Here is a 20,110-nt window from a genome sequence, read left to right on the forward strand (position 1 = left end):
CTCACAACTCTTTTCTAAGGGTCTTGCAACAAAGGCCTCCCACAAAATCTCATCCATAAACCAAATCAAGTACTACCCACCCCACACTTACAACAAATTAATCCCACAACATATTTCACCAAGTTTGAACACTAAATCGCATAACACATCTACACTAATGGCATAAGATACAACATAAAAAAAATCTGAAAATAGAAAGAGAAAAAGAAAGAAAACGAAAGAAAACTACAACTAGGGCACATACCTTGTGAAGGAGAATGGGGAGGATGCTAGAGAAGTTGGGGAAGAAAATCATGAAGGGGGATGGGGCCAGGGGTGCGAGAATTTGGTGAAGGAGTTGGGAGAGTTTGGAAGAGGGGATTTGGGTTTTTTGGGTGAGAATGGGGTGCTGGAATTTGGTGTTGTTTAAGAGAAGGGGGGTAATTGTATCTAAAAAAAATAACCAATTAAACTACAAAATAAAAAAATTACAAAGAAAAACCAGAAGTAAAAAGAAAAAAAAATGCTTGAAAAGTTCCGTCAGGCGCGCGAACTAATGCGCGAGCTCGCGCAGTCTTCGCGCAGTGCTGTTCTGTTCCAGGTAGAATGGTTCGCCCAGGCGCGCGAGTTTTGGTGCGAAGTTTGGAATTTGCGCGTTTCTTCGCGCAGTGCTGTTCTGTTCCAGGCGCGCAAACTTGGGCGCGAAGTCGCGCTCCTGCGCGTTTATTTTTGCATTTATTTTCACCTGTTTTGCTCCTGGTTGATGGTCCTTTCACCCGCCCTTCGTCGCCTGCATTTGTTAGTAAGTTAAAGCTCAAACTCAAACACTACTACTATCATTGGGTTGCCTCCCAACCAACGCCTTATTTAACGTCGTGGCACGACGGTTACAACATTTCAATGGGTTGCCTCCCATCCAGCGCCTAATTTAACGTCGTGGCACGACTCAACATGTTCTCAAGCATCCTTCAAGTCCACTGAGGTCTTATGACGTGCAAATTCACCACCCCAGTAATGTTTTATCCGTTGACCGTTTACCAAGAAAGTGCCAGTTAAACTCATATCTCTCAACTCCACGGCTCCATGAGGCTTCACGCTTACCACAACAAAAGGGCCCGACCAACGAGATTTAAGCTTTCCGGGGAAAAGCTTCAACCTCGAATTGAACAACAGAACTTCTTGCCCTGGCTCGAACTCTCGATGTTGAATGTGCTTGTCATGCCACCTCTTAGTATTCTATTTATACAATTTGGCATTCTCATATGCATGTAATCGAAACTCCTCGAGCTCATCGAGTTGCAGCAACCTCTTCTTTCCAGCTAAGTCCCCATCCATGTTCAGCTTATTTATTACCCAATAGGCCGTGTGCTCAAGTTCGACGGGCAAGTGACATTCCTTCCCATACACCAATCTATAAGGAGAAGCACCTATGGGAGTTTTGTATGCTATTCGATACGCCCACAATGCGTCGTCTAACTTTCCGGCCCAATCTTTTCTATTTGCACTCACTGTTTTCTCAAGAATTTGCTTTACCTCTCTGTTTGAAACCTCCACTTGACCACTCGTCTGTGGGTGATAGGCAGTGGAGACCTTATGTTTGACCCCGTACTTTGCAAGAACATTGTTTAACAGTTTATTGCAGAAATGCATACCTCCATCGCTGATCAACACTCTGGGAGTTCCAAAGCGTGTGAAGATATGCTTCTTAACAAAGCTTACCACCACCTTTGCATCATTAGAGGGAAGAGCAATGGCCTCCACCCACTTAGACACATAATCAACTGCCACCAAGATGTATCTATGGTCGTTCGAGCATGGAAAAGGTCCCATGAAGTCAATTCCCCAAACATCAAAAAGCTCTACTACCAGGATGTTTTGCAGCGGCATCTCGTGCTTCTTAGTGATCGTTCCGGTTCTTTGGCACCTGTCACACATTTTAACAAAGACGTGTGCATCCCTAAACAATCTTGGCCAATAGAAACCTAATTGTAGCCTTTTTTGGGCGATCCTGTCTCCACCGTGATGACCTCCGTATGACGAGGCGTGACAACTATGAAGTATGGCACTCATCTCTTCCTCAGGAACACATCTCCGCATCAACTGATCTGCACATAGCCTGTATAAGAATGGCTCATCCCACATGTAGAGCCTCACATCATGCAAGAACCTTCGTCTATTGTCTGGTGTCAATTCTGGTGGTGTCACCCCACTTGCAAAAACGTTCACATAACCTGCATACCACAGGGCTGTGCTTGAGATGATTGCCAATAACTGCTCATCAGGGAATGTTTCTTTGATTGCACCTCCTTCGGCCACATGGTTCCGATTTTCTAACCTAGACAAGTGATCAGCCACTTGGTTCTTTGTTCCTTTGCGATCTCGGATCTCTAAATCAAACTCCTGCAAGAGAAGGACCCACCGAATCACACTCGGCTTGGCGTCCTTCTTCTCAAATAGGTATCTAATAGCTGAATGATCTGTGTAGACGATGACTTTGGTCCCCACAAGATATGACCTGAACTTGTCAAATGCCCACACCACTGCAAGCAACTCTTTTTTAGTGACGGTGTAGTTCATCTGAGCTAGATTCAGAGTTTTGCTCGCATAGTAGATGGAGTGGAATATCTTATTTCTTCTTTGCCCCAAGACATCACCAACAGCCAAGTCGCTCGCATCGCACATCAACTCAAATGGCTGCTCCCAATCCGGAGCAATTATGATTGGTGCAGTAACCAACCTTCCTTTCAGCTTCTCGAATGCCTTCAGACAGGCATCATCAAATTTGAAGGCGACATCTTTCTCAAGCAACCTGCACAAGGGATAGGAAATTTTCAAGAAATCTTTAATGAAGCGATGATAAAAACCTACATGGCCCAAGAAACTGCGAATGCCTTTGACAGATATCGGTGGAGGAAATTTTTCAATCGCTTTCACCTTTGCCTTGTCCACCTGCAAACCATCTTTGGACACCTTGTTCCCCAGGACTATACCTTCACGTACCATGAAATGGCACTTTTTCCAGTTTAGCACCAAGTTAGTTTCTTCACACCTAGCAAGTACTTTATCAAGGTTCATCAAGCAGTTATCAAAAGAACATCCAAACACATAAAAATCGTCCATGAACACTTCCACAAACCTCTCAACCATGTCAGTAAAAATGGCCATCATACACCTTTGAAAAGTTGCAGGTGCATTACAAAGACCAAAAGGAATTCGCTTGAACGCATACGTGTCATAAGGACACGTAAAAGTGGTCTTCTCTTGGTCCTCTAGGGCTATAGCAATCTGATTATACCCCGAGTAACCATATAAGAAGCAGTAGTACTCCTGGCCAGCTAATCTATCAAGCATTTGGTCAATAAAGGGGAGGGGAAAGTGGTCCTTCCGGGTGGCATTGTTCACTTTTCTATAATCAATGCAAATTCTCCACCCGGTGACACTTCTTGTAGGTATTAAATCATTATTCTCATTAACTACTACAGTCATACCCCCTTTCTTGGGTACACATTGGATAGGGCTTACCCATTTGCTGTCTAGGATAGAAAATACAATACCTACATCGAGCCACTTAATCATTTCTTTTCTTACCACCTCTTTCATGATTGGATTGAGTCGGCGTTGTTGCTCTACACTGGGTTTGTGTCCGTCCTTCATGAGGATTTTGTGCATGCAGAAGGCTGGACTAATGCCTTTAATGTCAGACATAGTCCACCCAAGTGCTCGCTTGTGCTCACGTAGCACTCTCAACAGCTTTTCTTCCTGCAATTTAGACAAGTCAGACGAGACAATAACAGGTAAAGTGTCAGAGTCACCCAGATAAGAATATTGCAGGTGAGGTGGAAGGGGTTTAAGTTCCAATTTTGGGGCTTCCTCAATTGACGGCTTTGGAGGAGGCCCCTCTGGTCTATTCAAAGGCTCGAAGGGGTGCGCACCTTGCAGGTACGCACAAGATGTATCAAGGATTTGCATTATCTCCTCAACCTCCTCATCAACCCCCAGGCTGTCAAGCAACATAAGTGATTTCTCTAGAGAATCGTCTAGATATACATTCGGATAATGAATATGCTCATCGGCCTCAACAACAGATATCATTGAGAGCTCATCATAGTGGCGGCGAAGTTGGATTGCTCTGTAGACATTAAAAACTGCTTCCTCGTCATCTACCCTCAAAATTATCTTTCTCTCTCTTACTTTGATAATTGCATCACCAGTAGCTAAGAGAGGTCGCCCCAATATGATTGGAACCAGTTCGTCAGCCTCATAATCGAGGATGATGAAATCAGCATGGAAGATGAATTTCCCAATCTCCAGCAACACATCTTCAATCACCCCTTCAGGGTGTGCTATCGATCTGTCAGCCAGCTGTAACATCACAATAGTGGGCCTTGGAGCTCCCAGACCCAGTTGCTTGAACAAGGACAGGGGAATTAGATTTATTCTCGCCCCCAAATCTCAAAGGCATGACCCACATCAATATTGCTAATGCGCACAGGAATCGTGAAGCTGCCAGGATCCTTAAGCTTTTGAGGGAGATTATTTTTGACCCTTGAAGTGCACTCCTCAGTAAGTGCCACTGTCTCAAATTCAGTTAATCTTCTCTTGTGAGCCACTATATCTTTTATGTATTTAGCATACTTTGGAATTTCACGAAGCACATCAACAAGTGGGATATTCAATTGAACATGGCTCAACATAGAGAGGAATTTTGTGAACATGTGATCATCATTCTTTTTCTGCAATCTCTAGGGAAAAAGTGGTGGTGGTCTTGGGGCCTCCACTGGCTCTGAAATTTCAGCAACATTCTTTGGCTCTTGAGTCACTTTAGGGATCAACTCTCCCTCAGGTATGGTCTTGTCTTTCTTTTTCTTTGGCATTTCCTCTAGCTCCCTCCCATTTCTAAATGTAACTGCATTCACTTGAGGGTTCTTTTCTGTATCACTGGGGAGGGCGCCTCCAGGTCTAGTGTTTTGATTTGTTGCTAACTGCCCCATTTGCCTTTCAAGATTTCTGAAGTCAGTCCTCAGTTGCTAATTGTCAATCAACAACTTCTTTAGCAGATCATTGGTACTTTCTTCCATTTGTTGGGGTGGTCTTTGAGGCTGATTGAAATTCTCTTGGGGTCTATGCTGATTCTGATTCTGCTGATTTCCACCCCATGAGAAGTTGGGATGATTCCTCCAATTTGGATTGTAAGAATTCCCGTATTGTGCATGTTGATTCGGTGGACCTCTGTTCTGTTGCCCCACATAATAGATGGATTCTGGATTCGTGGGGCACATATCACTCATATGACTGTCGCCACAGAGTTCGCAGCAAGTAGTCATTTGTTGTACGTATTGCATTGTCTGTGGTTGTTGCATTGTCATCCTAGTCATCTGATTGGCCAGCTTTGCAATATCGGCTCTCATGGCTGACACTTCATCTAACTTAAGTAACCCAGCTAATTTTTGTTTAACTGCCTTTCGTGAATCACCCTCACCTTGCCAGTTATTATCATTAGCAGTGAAGTTATTCAGCAAGATTTGGATTTCACTGTACGGTCTGGCCATTCAACTACCCATACAAGCTGAATCAAGATTCATCTTTGAAGCATCATCTAACCCATCTACAAAAGTGTGACCCAATACCTCGTTCGTCTGGCAATGATGAGGACAGTCTCTGAGTATCTTCTTGTACCTTTCCCATGCTTGACGCAGTGCCTCACCAGCTCATTGTTCAAACCCAAGAATTTGACTCCTCAATACCTTTGTTTTCTTAGGGGGAAAACTTGATTAAGCATTTCCTCGCCAGATCATCCCAAGTGCGGATTGAATTTTCTGGCTCTTTATTCAACCACTCCTTAGCTTCCCCAATCAGTGAAAAGGGGAAAAGTGTCAGCCTGACATAGTCCTTAGAAACGTTCGGATAGTTGTAGGTATCCGTAATTTCCAAGAAATTCTGAATGTGCCTTTGCGGTTCTTCATGAGGTAAACCTACAAACAGCCCTGTGGATTGGATCAGGTGCACCATGTATTGTTTCAGCTCAAAGTGCCCAGTGATATCAGGCTTCACAATAGCCTGAGTCATATTAGCCAGACTGGGCCTTGCGGCTTCAATCACCGCGCGTTCCTCATTACCTGCCATCTCAATTGGTTGTGGTTGAACTACAATGTCCAACTCTCTTTCAATTCTGATTCTAGCGTCCACCTCCCTCCTCAATCTGTGAAGTGTTCGTTCAATTTCGGGATCGAGAGGAAGGAGAATGTTTGCGCTTCTACTTCTTCGCATTCAATAGAAACTCATTTATTAGCACAAACAAAGTGAACAGAGAGTTAAAACTCGAATAAATAAATAATAAAAGCTCAATTCAGTCAAGTAGCTAATTTCTAAGTCCCCGGCAACGGCGCCAAAAACTTTTTGCGACCCAAAAACACTCACGCAAGTGCACGTAATCGTCAAGTAATAGAGTAGTGAGTAGAGTATTGTTCCCACGAAGACTTATGATTAACTGTTGACTGATTCAAACCCAATTTCTTTATCTACCCAAGAGATTGTTCACAAAAGAGAAATGTAATTATTTTACTACTTAAACTATAAGGAATTAATCTAATCTAAAGCAAGTAACCAAACGAAGAGCAATTTCGAGTAACAAACAATAGGAGAAGATATTCCAGGGTCACGGGCATAGTTAACAATCGTGTTGTGTTCTTGGCTTAAAATGACTAATAAATTTATCTAGGTTATTGATTGACAGGGTTGATATTACTCATAAGAATCTGTCGAGTTCTTACTCGCCTATTCAAGTCAACTCAATGCCTATATGTCTATGGAATTAAGGTTAACAAGAACGCATTTACAATTCATGTATTTCAACCAAGCAAGGCAATTGGGTATATATCTATCCCAATTGCTAATCCGTTCCTCGAGGCCCGGGTTAAGAACTTGCTCTATTTAATTCTATATGCAATCTAGAGTTCTCACTTTCGAGTTCAACTAAAGATTCGTAGATAGTATTTCACTGTTAGTTACTCAGCAAAATAATTGAACGCAGAATTAAATAAACAACCCAATATGATAAACCAACTTTGTCAAATTAAACTCCAAACAACAATATTCATGTTATACCCATGACCCTAGAACAATGGGTTTTAGTCACTCATACTAGTGTTCATCACAAATAAGTTCAATGTTATCACAAAATAGCAAAAACAAGAGAAGAAAAGAAGAACTTGATGGTCAAAACTCCTCCTTGCCTCTTGCCTCTCTATTTCTTCCACTAAACTATGAAAACCTTCCACCCTTTAACCTTGGGCGAGCTTGACTTTATATAGGTTAAGTGGGTCTCTCTCCAGATTTCTAATTTTACCCCTAAATAACATTTTTCCGGACAGGGCACGCGCGAGCTCACGCATAACTTTGCGCGTTTCTTCGCACATGATTCTGCCTCGGCCTTTCTTACGCGCGAACTCCTGTGCACCTTCGCGCATTTCTTTGCGCACCTGGAGCTTGATTTCATCCATTTTTTCATCTCGTCCTTGCGCGCACTCAACTCCGAGGGGTTGTTCTTGCTCATAAATCATTCCAATATCCTTTAGAAAGCATCATATAGGCTCCTCATCCTGCAATGTATACATATAGCAATTAAAGCCTATTTTTCATCAATGAACCATAATATGTCATTGGAATATAATCAAGCGGAAGCATAAACAATAGCTAAATCACCTAGATTTCGCCTATTATCAATATTCGACGAGGGCATCGAATTCAACTGGTTGGGGTGGTTTGTTAGACCCTTAACAAAGCTGATCGGCAAGCGGCGCGGTAGTGGCGAGGATTTGGCATGATGGCCTTGCCATTGGCCTATGTGCGGGGAAATCAACATGCAAGACAATGCAGGTGTTGTCAATGGCAACAAACTGTTGCAAGGGCAAGTGTGACGGACTACACTTCTATTTGAGGGCTACGGTGTGACGGACTACACCAAAATATGAGTGGACTGAGTGCAAGCAAAGGCCAAGACCTTGACGGAACTAGGCGGGCTGGACGGAAGCTTGACAAGGCAAAACGGGAAAGACCTCGGCGCTAAAATAGGGCAGCTTAGTGCCAAGGCAGTGGCATTGGCAATATGATGTTGTCATGACTTAGGTGAGCGGGCTGGCACCTAAGTAAATTGTGGGCAAACGACTTAGCAACGGGAATGGCATCATGTCTTGGTGACTTGATGCCAAAATCAGCTTGGCATTGGCAAAAGGCAGACTTGATCAAGTAGGGGCGACTTGACAAGGACAAGCAACTATGGCAGCGGGCGGGTGTGCGGCTAAGTCATGGGCAACGAGCTGTGGCGATGGCATTGAGCGGGAGCAGTGTCAAAGGCTAAGGCTGGGCGCAAAGCCAGCCTTGGGCATGCAGTACCTGGCCCAGAATGCGCACATGCATCGCAAATGGAGTGGTTCTCACGTGTGTTGTGCACATGCTATGCAGTTGGGCGGTTACAACTGCCTTTGTCCAAGAGTTGTTGATTATAAGGCTGAGTCTTTGCACGTTTTTAAGCATGTTCTATCATGACATGCACGTTTTGATAATGGGGATCATGTCCTATCAGTTGGGGGATGTCAACTGAAATAGGAAATCAGTTTTGGGCTTACTACACTATATATATGTGTATTAGCATCCCCAAAAAGGGGCTAAGTACCTAGGGTGGGAAATAGCAAAGATATAGGCATAGGTTGTCTATATCAAGGCTTGAGCATGGCAAAATATGTGCCATTGCCTTGCCAAACGAGTGGACAGCACGAGACTCCTTAGGCGGGGGCTTTTATAGGGCAGAATCGTGCAAGTCTCGGCCATTTTTGTGAGAATTTCCTTTGTAATTGATTTATTATAAAAGGTTGGGAAAGGGTTCCCGTAAATCTGCTTGTGTCCTTCTATGTTTGCATTGCCTTAAATTGATTCTAAGTGTTAAACCTCGAAAGGAAAAGAAAATCGGGCAAGGCTAAACCCAAGTGGGGACTTGACTGCCGCACAGCGGGCAACATTTTCGGCGGACAAAAAACGCCCATGTGACACCTATTAAGATGGGATCAACGAAAAAATTTCCCTGAAGCTAATTATATCAAGAACTTGTAGAAAATTCAGTTGCTGCTTAATATATATAGGAGAAGTACTATGTATCTTTGTATATTTCTCTTGAAATTTTTCTCTCTTGCTTCATTCGTATGGGTACTTTTGTCGTTTATGTATGTCGCGTCAATTGACACTAGTAAGTGAAATGCTTCTATATATTGTGAGGTGAGATCTGACGTTATGTATGAAATTCCTCAAATAACAGACTCTCTACAAATTAAGCACGGCCTAGAAGCATTTAATTTGCTTATCCCATATGAAACTTCTAGTTCAGTAATTCACTGTGAATAGAAAGCTAATTATGAATGACTCCTTTCAAAACTACTGCTTTTTCGCTAGCAAATAACTAAATGGGGGTTTACAAAATGTCCCATTAAGAAACAAGTTAGCCATAGTTTTGTACATGGCTTCAGTAAGATGAACACCATCCCAATTAATATACTGAGAAGGATCAGAACAAGAGCTTGCAGAAGGAGAACCACAAGTGTTAAACACGTCGAAATTGTAGTTTCCACCACCAGATCCACAGCAACTTTTGAACAGCTCCTTAAATCCATACTTGTTGGCACCTTTCACTACTGTACTGTATGCATTCCAATAGTCTGCGTAAATAATTACAGTTTGTGGGAATTGTTTCCGGAAAGAATCTAACTTGGTTTGGATAATGCTGTTGTGGAGATTGCTTTGTTTGTCTACACTTCCCACACATCCCATGTCATCTCTGTCAGTCTCAGGTGCCAAATACATGGACAGTGTTAAACAACCTGTTGGAGGAAGACCTTGAACAACAACGTATTTTGCTCCCTTGCTCAATAGTACCTGTAAACGAATCGATTCAGATATATATATGAGATGTTTTGGCCAAATTTTCTGGCAAGAAACTTTAAAACTGTTGCCACATAATATAATCAATAGTTAAAGTATGTTAATTAACTAATCAATAGTTAAAGTATGTTAATTAACATTTTAATTAACTAAGCTTTTAGATGAGTTGATCGCACAATTTAAAATGCATCAGGACCGTGTTTTGCTTATGAATAAAAAATACGCCACACTTAAGGAGGCGTATTTACAATTAAGAAATTAAATTGAAGTGTAATATTTTAATCTTTTAGATGAGGTAAGAAAAAATAAAAAATAACTGAGAAAATTAAAAGTTGAAGGTAGACGTTTGGGCATAAAAAATTACTATGATTTTTGAAAAAATAAAAGTAGCATTTGAAGTTAGGTTGAAAAATGGTATTTGAAATTTGAAATTATGTGTAGACATGCATTTCACTTGAAAAAAATATTGTAGTTCTGTGAGCCGGGGGAAAAAGTTTTTTCCAAAAAACTTGAAAAGGTGGTCAACGTCACTTTTTGGTTTTTGAAAAACTTATTTTCGAAAAATCTCCAAAAACTTGAAAATTTTCATGGATAAACACATTTTTGAAAAAAAATTGGGATCTTCAAACAAATAGTCAGCCATATTTATTGTTTACTTTTTTTAGCTATATACATAGATTATACATTCATTATACACATATAATACATAAATTATGTATACACTAGACTTCCACCGGCTATTTTTAGTTTAAACGGTTAAGTTGGCAGCTACTTAGGTTAATTCTTCAACAAAAAATATCCGGAGAAAAGAAGAAGAAGAAATCTATGGACAAACCGGGCCTAAAAATCATGCCCCACGTGAGACTGGGAGGCGTTGTTTGTTTAATCTGTTAGAGATGAGATGATCGTCTATAATAATACAATTAAAACATAATAAACCTGTTCTTTTAACCTTTTAGACGAAGTGGCCTCACACTTCAACCAAAATGCATGAATCAACGAACTATGAGTGAGACTCTTGGTCCCAAATTTTTCTTGTTGGTAGTATCGGTGCGATGTGAAAAGTTCATCGTCTAATAAAGCAACGGATGCATGTAAGAAGTGATCACATAATGAGCCGGATGCTTATAAGATCAGTACGTAGAACTATTCATGATAGCATTAAATAAAATGGATATAAAGAGTAGTATAAGTTTACCTGTAAAAAACCGGTTAAACTTGTGGTGGCAAGATGTTGAATAGTGTTGGGTGAAACAGAAGATCCAAAACTATACGCATAATCATTAGCACCGATTTCACCTACCCAAAACAATGCATCACTAAATACTGCCTCACACTGCTTTGGCGTTGTTGTGGAGTTTTTACAACCTTCACTTTCCAAAAACCTATTAAACCAAGTGAGCTGCGTTTGAAGTGATTGAGGAGTTACATTCAACGTGAGATTATTTCTCACAAAGAATCTGTGCCTTATAGCAGTTGAACCAGCTACAGCAAAGTTAACACCATAAGTTTTATCCGCTTTTGGGTTGCGATAAGGCGGTAAAAATGGCAAGGACAATGACTCAGCCACGAAATCAATGACTAATCGACCATCGGAATATCTATTGGTTGGGTGGTGGAAAAATGTGCGTCCATAAGGAGGACTTGATACATAATTGAAAGAGCTTGGACCAGTGGCTGAGTGTGTGTTGCCTGTGTCTGTGTAAGAGTCCCCAAAGGCATAGATTTTCTTGAACTTTTTGGGAGTGGAAGATGCAGAGGAGAGTGAAGGTGAAAAGATCAGTGTAATGGTGAACATGAAGAGGGTCATTTTCCAATGGATGACTATTCTGGAGAAAAAAGCCATGGCCTCACAACTCAGAGCCTTTTGAGTTGTGTGAAAGGTGTGAACTTTGGGAAAGTCTATGTGGTTTATATAGATTTGATACCTGCCAAAGTAGCATACTTTATTATGCTGAATAAAGTATTTGTCATAAACCGAACTAAAAAAAGTAAATAAAACGTACAATAAAATCAGGGACACAGCTAGAATCTCAAATACTAGTTCCGCTTTTTGCCCAAATAGTATATTTGTGTTAAGATATTTATTAAATATGTACAAAAATTAAATTTAAAATCAGTTATTACTACTTAAAATCATAGTTCTAAAATCGAGACCATAGGGTGTGGTGCAAGGTAAAAAAATTTGGGGGGAGGGGGGGCTGAGCCTGAGAATTCGCGGGAGACTTCTACTGATATAAGCACACAAGAAATTCAGCTTACTCTAGATTGTCAAAATCACTGTTCAAATGTGTTATTACTCATTTCTTAAATAATTTTAAATTTAGTTTCCTGTTCAATTATTCATCAAGCAAGTATCATGCTTATTAATGTTTAATGAGTAAAAAATCTAGATTATTGATTACATGTTTAAACTCATTTTTCAGAATATATTAATAAAGCAAGTTATGGTTAATTTTTTTCTCAAGGAATCGACGGGTAATTTAAACCTAAATTTTTATATTTTCGTATTTCATCCCATACTTTTGGAAAACTAGTTAAAGAGGGGGACCAAGCTCCAGAAGAAGAGGATGGAGGTGGTAAGAGAGCGTAATGAACAATTATGTTGGAATAAATAAGAGGCTGGTGGGGATTAGGAAGCACTGAATTTATGAGGAAATTTACGGAAGTTAGTAGTTGGGAAAGGTAGGATTAGATCTAAGGCCTTAAATGCGTATTAAATTCAGCACCAACCGCTTCCTCGGTGATTTTATTGGATGTCAAAAATTAGATGCACAAAACGAGTAGCTACAACGGCATAATTCAACAATTCGTCCCCGTCTCACGGCCATCTTTTTTAGTTTCAACTTTCAAGCCGTGTTTTTTCTGGAGATTGACACATAACCAAGGCAGAGTCACGATGTCGGTTGCGGGTTCGATCGAGCTCAGTAATTTTTGTTCAAATCTTATATTTATATTAAAAAATTCAATGAATACATAAAAATTATTAATTTAGAACCTAATTGTGGGGTCCAGCCCCTTAATTTAAGGAAGAAGTTTTCTTCCTTGCTTCAGTTTTCAATATAGGCAGCAGCAGCTCACGTTTTCTTTGTCTGTCAAAGAAAGTAGGCTGCAGAACATTGAAATGTCAAGTATGGGAGGCTCGTTTTTGCCTATAAAATGAGAGCTTCGGCTCTCATTTTTCATAATCAATCTCAGAGGAAAATATATCTGAGAGCTAGAAAGAAAGAGAGAGTGTGAGCGATATTGTAGTGAGGTGAAATATCAAAAGAGGGTTATTTCTTTTGAGTATTGTAGTGGTCTTTGTAGTATTTTACTCGGGCCTACAAAGTGTAAATTCCTTACTATAGTGATATCAGTTGCTCCTCTCGGAGTCGTGTTTTTTCCCTTATTCAGAAGGGTTTTCCACGTAAAAATCTTGGTATCATTGTTACTCTTTTATTCTAGTTAATTATCGTATCTCGGTGCTACATTATTATTCCGCTTTATTACCGTGAATATTATTTTGGTAAGGGGTTTATTCCCAACAACTGGTATCAGAGCACAGGTTCTGCTCGTTCACTGAAATACTATTCACTGTCGGTAGTACTATACTTGGTGAAAAATAAAAATGTCCGGAGTAAAGTACGAGGTAGCAAAATTCAACGGAGATAACGGTTTCTCAACATGGCAAAGAAGGATGAGAGATCTGCTCATCCAACAAGGATTACACAAGGTTCTAGATGTTGATTCCAAAAAGCCTGATACCATGAAAGCTGAGGATTGGGCTGACTTGGATGAAAGAGCTGCTAGTGCAATCAGGTTGCACTTATCAGATGATGTGGTAAATAACATCATTGATGAAGACACTGCACGTGGAATTTGGACAAGGTTGGAAAGCCTATACATGTCCAAAACGCTGACAAATAAATTGTACCTGAAGAAGCAGTTATACGCCCTACACATGAGTGAAGGTACGAATTTTTTGTCACATTTAAATGTGTTTAACGGACTAATCACACAGCTTGCCAACCTCGGAGTGAAAATCGAGGAAGAAGATAAAGCCATCTTGCTATTGAACTCGTTGCCATCTTCGTACGATAATTTGGCAACAACCATCTTGCACGGTAAGACTACTATTGAGTTGAAAGATGTCACATCGGCTCTTCTACTCAATGAGAAGATGAGAAAGAAGCCTGAAAATCAAGGACAGGCTCTCATCACACAAGGTAGAGGTAGGAGTTATCAAAGGAGTTCGAACAACTATGGTAGATCCGGAGCTCGTGGGAAGTCAAAGAACCGATCCAAATCAAGAGCCAGAAATTGCTACAACTGTGATCAACCAGGTCACTTCAAAAGAGATTGCCCAAATCCAAGGAAGGGCAAAGGTGAAACCAGTGGCCAGAAGAATGACGACAACACAGCCGCCATGGTGCAAAATAATGATAATGTTGTCCTCTTTATAAATGAGGAAGAGGAATGCATGCACCTGTCAGGTCCAGAGTCGGAATGGGTGGTTGACACAGCGGCATCTCACCATGCCACACCGGTAAGAGATCTTTTTTGCAGATATGTAGCAGGTGATTTCGGCACAGTGAAAATGGGTAACACAAGTTACTCAAAGATTGCGGGGATTGGTGACATTTGTATCAAGACAAATGTCGGATGCACATTGGTTCTAAAGGATGTGCGGCATGTACCTGATTTGCGGATGAACTTGATCTCGGGAATTGCTTTAGACCGAGATGGATACGAGAGTTATTTTGCAAATCAAAAGTGGAGACTCACTAAGGGATCATTGGTGATTGCAAAGGGAGTTGCTCGTGGCACGTTGTACAGGACAAATGCAGAAATATGCCAAGGTGAATTGAACGCGGCACAAGATGAGATTTCTGTAGATTTGTGGCACAAAAGAATGGGTCATATGAGCGAGAAGGGATTGCAGATTCTTGCCAAGAAATCACTCATTTCTTATGCCAAAGGTACAACGGTAAAACCTTGTGACTACTGTTTATTTGGTAAGCAGCATAGAGTCTCATTTCAGACATCGTCTGAAAGAAAATTGAATATACTTGATTTAGTATATTCTGATGTTTGCGGCCCAATGGAAATTGAATCAATGGGCGGTAACAAATATTTTGTTACTTTTATTGATGATGCTTCACGAAAATTATGGGTTTATATTTTGAAAACCAAAGATCAGGTGTTTCAAGTTTTCCAGAAGTTTCATGCTCTAGTAGAAAGGGAGACGGGTCGAAAGCTAAAGCGTCTCCGAAGTGACAATGGAGGTGAGTACACTTCAAGGGAATTTGAAGAGTATTGTTCAAGTCATGGGATCAGACATGAAAAGACAGTTCCTGGAACCCCACAGCACAATGGCGTAGCCGAGAGGATGAACCGCACCATTGTGGAGAAGGTGAGAAGCATGCTCAGAATGGCTAAACTGCCTAAGTCATTCTGGGGTGAAGCAGTTCAGACAGCCTGTTACCTGATCAATAGGAGTCCATCAGTTCCGTTGGCGTTTGAAATCCCAGAGAGAGTTTGGACCAACAAGGAGGTGTCCTACTCGCATCTGAAGGTGTTCGGTTGCAGAGCTTTTGCACATGTACCAAAAGAGCAGAGAACAAAGCTGGATGATAAATCTGTTCCCTGCATATTTATCGGATATGGAGATGAAGAGTTCGGGTACAGACTGTGGGATCCTGTAAAGAAGAAGGTCATCAGAAGCAGAGATGTAGTCTTCCGAGAAAGTGAAGTTGGAACTGCTGCTGATATGTCAGAAAAGGCGAAGAATGGTATAATTCCTAACTTTGTTACTATTCCTTCTACTTCTAACAATCCCACAAGTGCAGAAAGTACGACCGACGAGGTTGCCGAGCAGGGGGAGCAACCTGGTGAGGTTATTGAGCAGGGGGAGCAACTTGATGAAGGTGTCGAGGAAGTGGAGCACCCCACTCAGGGAGAAGAACAACCTCAACCTCTGAGGAGATCAGAGAGGCCAAGGGTAGAGTCATGCAGGTACCCTTCCACAGAGTATGTCCTCATCAGTGATGAGGGGGAGCCAGAAAGTCTTAAGGAGGTGTTGTCCCATCCAGAAAAGAACCAGTGGATGAAAGCTATGCAAGAAGAGATGGAATCTCTACAGAAAAATGGCACATACAAGCTGGTTGAACTTCCAAAGGGTAAAAGACCACTCAAATGCAAATGGGTCTTTAAACTCAAGAAAGATGGAAATGGCAAGCTGGTCAGATACAAAGCTCGATTGGTGGTTAAAGGCTTCGAACAAAAGAAAGGTATTGATTTTGACGAAATTTTCTCACCTGTTGTCAAAATGACTTCTATTCGAACAATTTTGAGCTTAGCAGCTAGCCTAGATCTTGAAGTGGAGCAGTTGGATGTGAAAACTGCATTTCTTCATGGAGATTTGGAAGAGGAGATTTATATGGAGCAGCCAGAAGGATTTGAAGTAGCTGGAAAGAAACACATGGTGTGCAAATTGAATAAGAGTCTTTATGGATTGAAGCAGGCACCAAGGCAGTGGTACATGAAGTTTGACTCATTCATGAAAAGTCAAACATACCTAAAGACCTATTCTGATCCATGTGTATACTTCAAAAGATTTTCTGAGAATAACTTTATTATATTGTTGTTGTATGTGGATGACATGTTAATTGTAGGAAAAGACAAGGGGTTGATAGCAAAGTTGAAAGGAGATCTGTCCAAGTCATTTGATATGAAGGACTTGGGCCCAGCACAACAAATTCTAGGGATGAAGATAGTTCGAGAGAGAACAAGTAGAAAGTTGTGGCTATCTCAGGAGAAGTACATTGAACGTGTACTAGAACGCTTCAACATGAAGAATGCTAAGCCAGTCAGCACACCTCTTGCTGGTCATCTAAAGTTGAGTAAGAAGATGTGTCCTACAACAGTGGAGGAGAAAGGGAACATGGCTAAAGTTCCTTATTCTTCAGCAGTCGGAAGCTTAATGTATGCAATGGTATGCACTAGACCTGATATTGCTCACGCAGTTGGTGTTGTCAGCAGGTTTCTTGAAAATCCTGGAAAGGAACATTGGGAAGCAGTCAAGTGGATACTCAGGTACCTGAGAGGTACTACGGGAGATTGTTTGTGCTTTGGAGGATCTGATCCAATCTTGAAGGGCTATACAGATGCTGATATGGCAGGTGACATTGATAATAGAAAATCCACTAGTGGATATTTGTTTACATTTTCAGGGGGAGCTATATCATGGCAGTCGAGGTTGCAGAAGTGTGTTGCACTCTCTACAACTGAAGCGGAGTATATTGCCACTACAGAAACTGGCAAGGAGATGATATGGCTCAAACGGTTCCTTCAAGAGCTTGGATTGCATCAGAAGGAGTATGTCGTCTATTGTTACAGTCAAAGTGCAATAGACCTTAGCAAGAACTCTATGTACCATGCAAGAACCAAACACATCGATGTGAGATATCATTGGATTCGTGAGCAGGGGGAGAACGAATCTTTACAGGTCAAAATGATTCACACAAGCAAAAATCCTGCGGATATGCTGACCAAAGTGGTACCAAGAGACAAGTTTGAGCTATGCAAAGAACTTGTCCGCATACACTCAAACTAGAAACTGCGGTGTTATCCCCTTCAGGTGAATGGGACTGGAGGGGGAGATTTGTGGGGTCCAGCCCCTTAATTTAAGGAAGAAGTTTTCTTCCTTGCTTCAGTTTTCAATATAGGCAGCAGCAACTCACGTTTTCTTTGTCTGTCAAAGAAAGTAGGCTGCAGAACATTGAAATATCAAGTATAGGAGGCTCGTTTTTGCCTATAAAATGAGAGTTTCGGCTCTCATTTTTCATAATCAATCTCAGAGGAAAATATATCTGAGAGCTAGAAAGAAAGAGAGAGTGTGAGCGATATTGTAGTGAGGTGAAATATCAAAAGAGGGTTATTTCTTTTGAGTATTGTAGTGGTCTTTGTAGTATTTTACTCGGGCCTACAAAGTGTAAATTCCTTACTATAGTGATATCAGTTGCTCCTCTCGGGGTCGTAGTTTTTCCCTTATTCAGAAGGGTTTTTCACGTAAAAATATTGGTATCATTGTTACTCTTTTATTCTTGTTAATTACCGTATCTCGGTGCTACATTATTATTCCGCTTTTATTACCGTGAATATTATTTTGGTAGGGGGTTTATTCCCAACACTAATAACTTAAGAGGATTACAAATTCCAAATTCATAAGGTTCAAATCCTAGCTCCGCCTCAGCAATCACATAAGAGACTTTTTTGGGTTGGTATTGAAATTTTGTCCCTTTGGAGTTGGCAATATTATCGGAATGGCCCCAATATGTATTGACAGTTGAGCAGCATAGATGGCAGCAAGATCAACTAAAAGCGGTGAACTGCACCATGCACAAGTTATGACAAATCGGTAGGATTTTATGTTATATTTAGGAGTGATAAACGGACGGGTTGGGTCGGATATGATTCGGGTCGAAAATGTGTAATGAAAACACGGATAAATTATTCGATCCGACCCATATTTAATACGGATAAAAACGGATTCATATTATCTCTGACTTCTTGCATATGATCACTTTTGGGAGAATTCTTAGCTAGCGTTTGGTCATAGATTCCCAAATTTGTTTGAAAATTTTGATTTGGGTGAAGTTTGGTTTGAAGATGAAAATGTGTTTGGACATAAGTTTTCAAAACATATTTCCCAAATTTATTTTGGAAAAACATGAAACATGACTTATACCCACAAGTTCTAAAAACTATTACAAATACCCAACAGTACCATTATCAATAGCATTTATTATATTATCATAAACCATAGTCCTGAACATAAATAAATTTGGTACAAAATTATCATTTTTATAATGAACTACATGATACACTATCAGATGACCGAGAAGACAGAGCAACATTGTTGCAAAATAATAAATGGTGGGATATTTTATAAAATACAAAAGTTTGGGGCAATTTTTAAAAAATGTAATAGTGATATTTTGGCGTTGGTTTTGGAATTTGGGATTTTGTCAAAATGTACGGGCAAAATCTAGGGCAAAACATGTGTTTGCCAAATAAAATTCAAATTTATTATGGCAAAATCTATGGCCAAACGGGTCCTTAGTCTCCCTAACTTGAGGAACCCCCAATTTGAGGTTTTACAAATGTAAAAGTTAGACTCATTGGTTATCCATTGGTTACCCATTGGTTATCCATTGGTTACCCATTGGTTATCCATTTTCTGAATAGATAATATGGTTCTTATCCATATTTGATCCATTTTTAAAAAATTCATTATTCAACCCATTTTTTAGTGGATATAATATAAATGGAGGGTGGTTAACTGTTTTCTTTTAATCATTTTGTCACCTCTAATTATATTTAACGTAGTTGTCCCGTTGCATAACACACAAGAGTCTACGAAATTGTCATAATTTCAAAACAACTAACAAAAGAGTAAAACAACATGTCATAACGATAGCATGTATGCTATGAAAAAACAGTTAGATTCATGATTTATTCAACGTAGATAGTTTGTTCAATAACTACAAACTCTATCGAGTTGTTATATTTCACCGATGATACTTCATTTAAAATTATAAAAAGCTACTCCGTTCGGTTCACTTTAATTGATTTTTTTGACTGTTTTCACACATATTAAGAAAAAAAAAATTTATCATTAATTAACAATTAAATTGACTATATTAACCTTAATTTGCTCATTGAAAATACAACAAATACTCTTAGGCTCTTTACTCCAAAGACAACTTTGGAAAAAAGAGTTTTAATTCCTTCTTGTATTGAAAAAGAATCAAATATTTTGGATCATAAATAAAAGGCCAAAAAATCAATTAAAATGGACCGAATGGAGTACGAGAAAAAAAGTAAAACTTTTAACTTATTGAACATATCACTATAGTTCATTGTCATGTTTCACTAATGGTACCTTATTTTTATGTTATGGCAAAAAGGTAAATTTTTTAACTATATTGATCATATCACTATAGTTTATTTGATAGAGAATTCTATCATATTTTTCATGTTTCACTAATGATACATCATTTAAATAGGTTGTGAATCCTACCATGTAGGCATAACTTAGCTCTCATATAATCAACTTGTTTACATGAAAGGCGGGAGGACATGATAAGTCTACCATGTAGGTAATTGTGGGGGCTATTTAATTATTATCATTATTATTGGTATTTCTTAAATGGATATT

At 40.0% G+C, this 20,110-nt stretch overlaps 1 protein-coding gene across 1 annotated transcript; it reads right to left on the reverse strand.

The window, feature by feature from the left end:
- Window positions 1-9,208: 9,208 nt before the first annotated feature.
- On the reverse strand, window positions 9,209-11,800 carry LOC104238440 (GDSL esterase/lipase At3g48460). Its single transcript, XM_009792791.2, has 2 exons — window positions 11,105-11,800; window positions 9,209-9,900 (listed from the first exon to the last, which is right to left on the reverse strand). Exons 1-2 carry the CDS (start codon window positions 11,750-11,752, stop codon window positions 9,403-9,405), a joined length of 1,146 nt encoding a protein of 381 aa, XP_009791093.1. The 5' UTR covers window positions 11,753-11,800; the 3' UTR covers window positions 9,209-9,402.
- Window positions 11,801-20,110: the final 8,310 nt, after the last annotated feature.

The sequence above is a fragment of the Nicotiana sylvestris genome, chromosome 3, assembly GCF_000393655.2.
Source record: "Nicotiana sylvestris chromosome 3, ASM39365v2, whole genome shotgun sequence".
Lineage (NCBI taxonomy): Eukaryota > Viridiplantae > Streptophyta > Magnoliopsida > Solanales > Solanaceae > Nicotiana > Nicotiana sylvestris.

What these genes read in the sequence shown, in the direction of transcription:
- LOC104238440 (XM_009792791.2), bottom strand. Translation starts at nt 11,752, where the DNA reads ATGGCTTTTTTCTCCAGAATAGTCATCCATTGGAAAATGACCCTCTTC. An exon ending in GTTTAACCGGTTTTTTACAG is followed by an intron (nt 9,901 to 11,104) that starts GTAAACTTATAC and finishes ATTCGTTTACAG; the next exon opens with GTACTATTGAGCAAGGGAGC.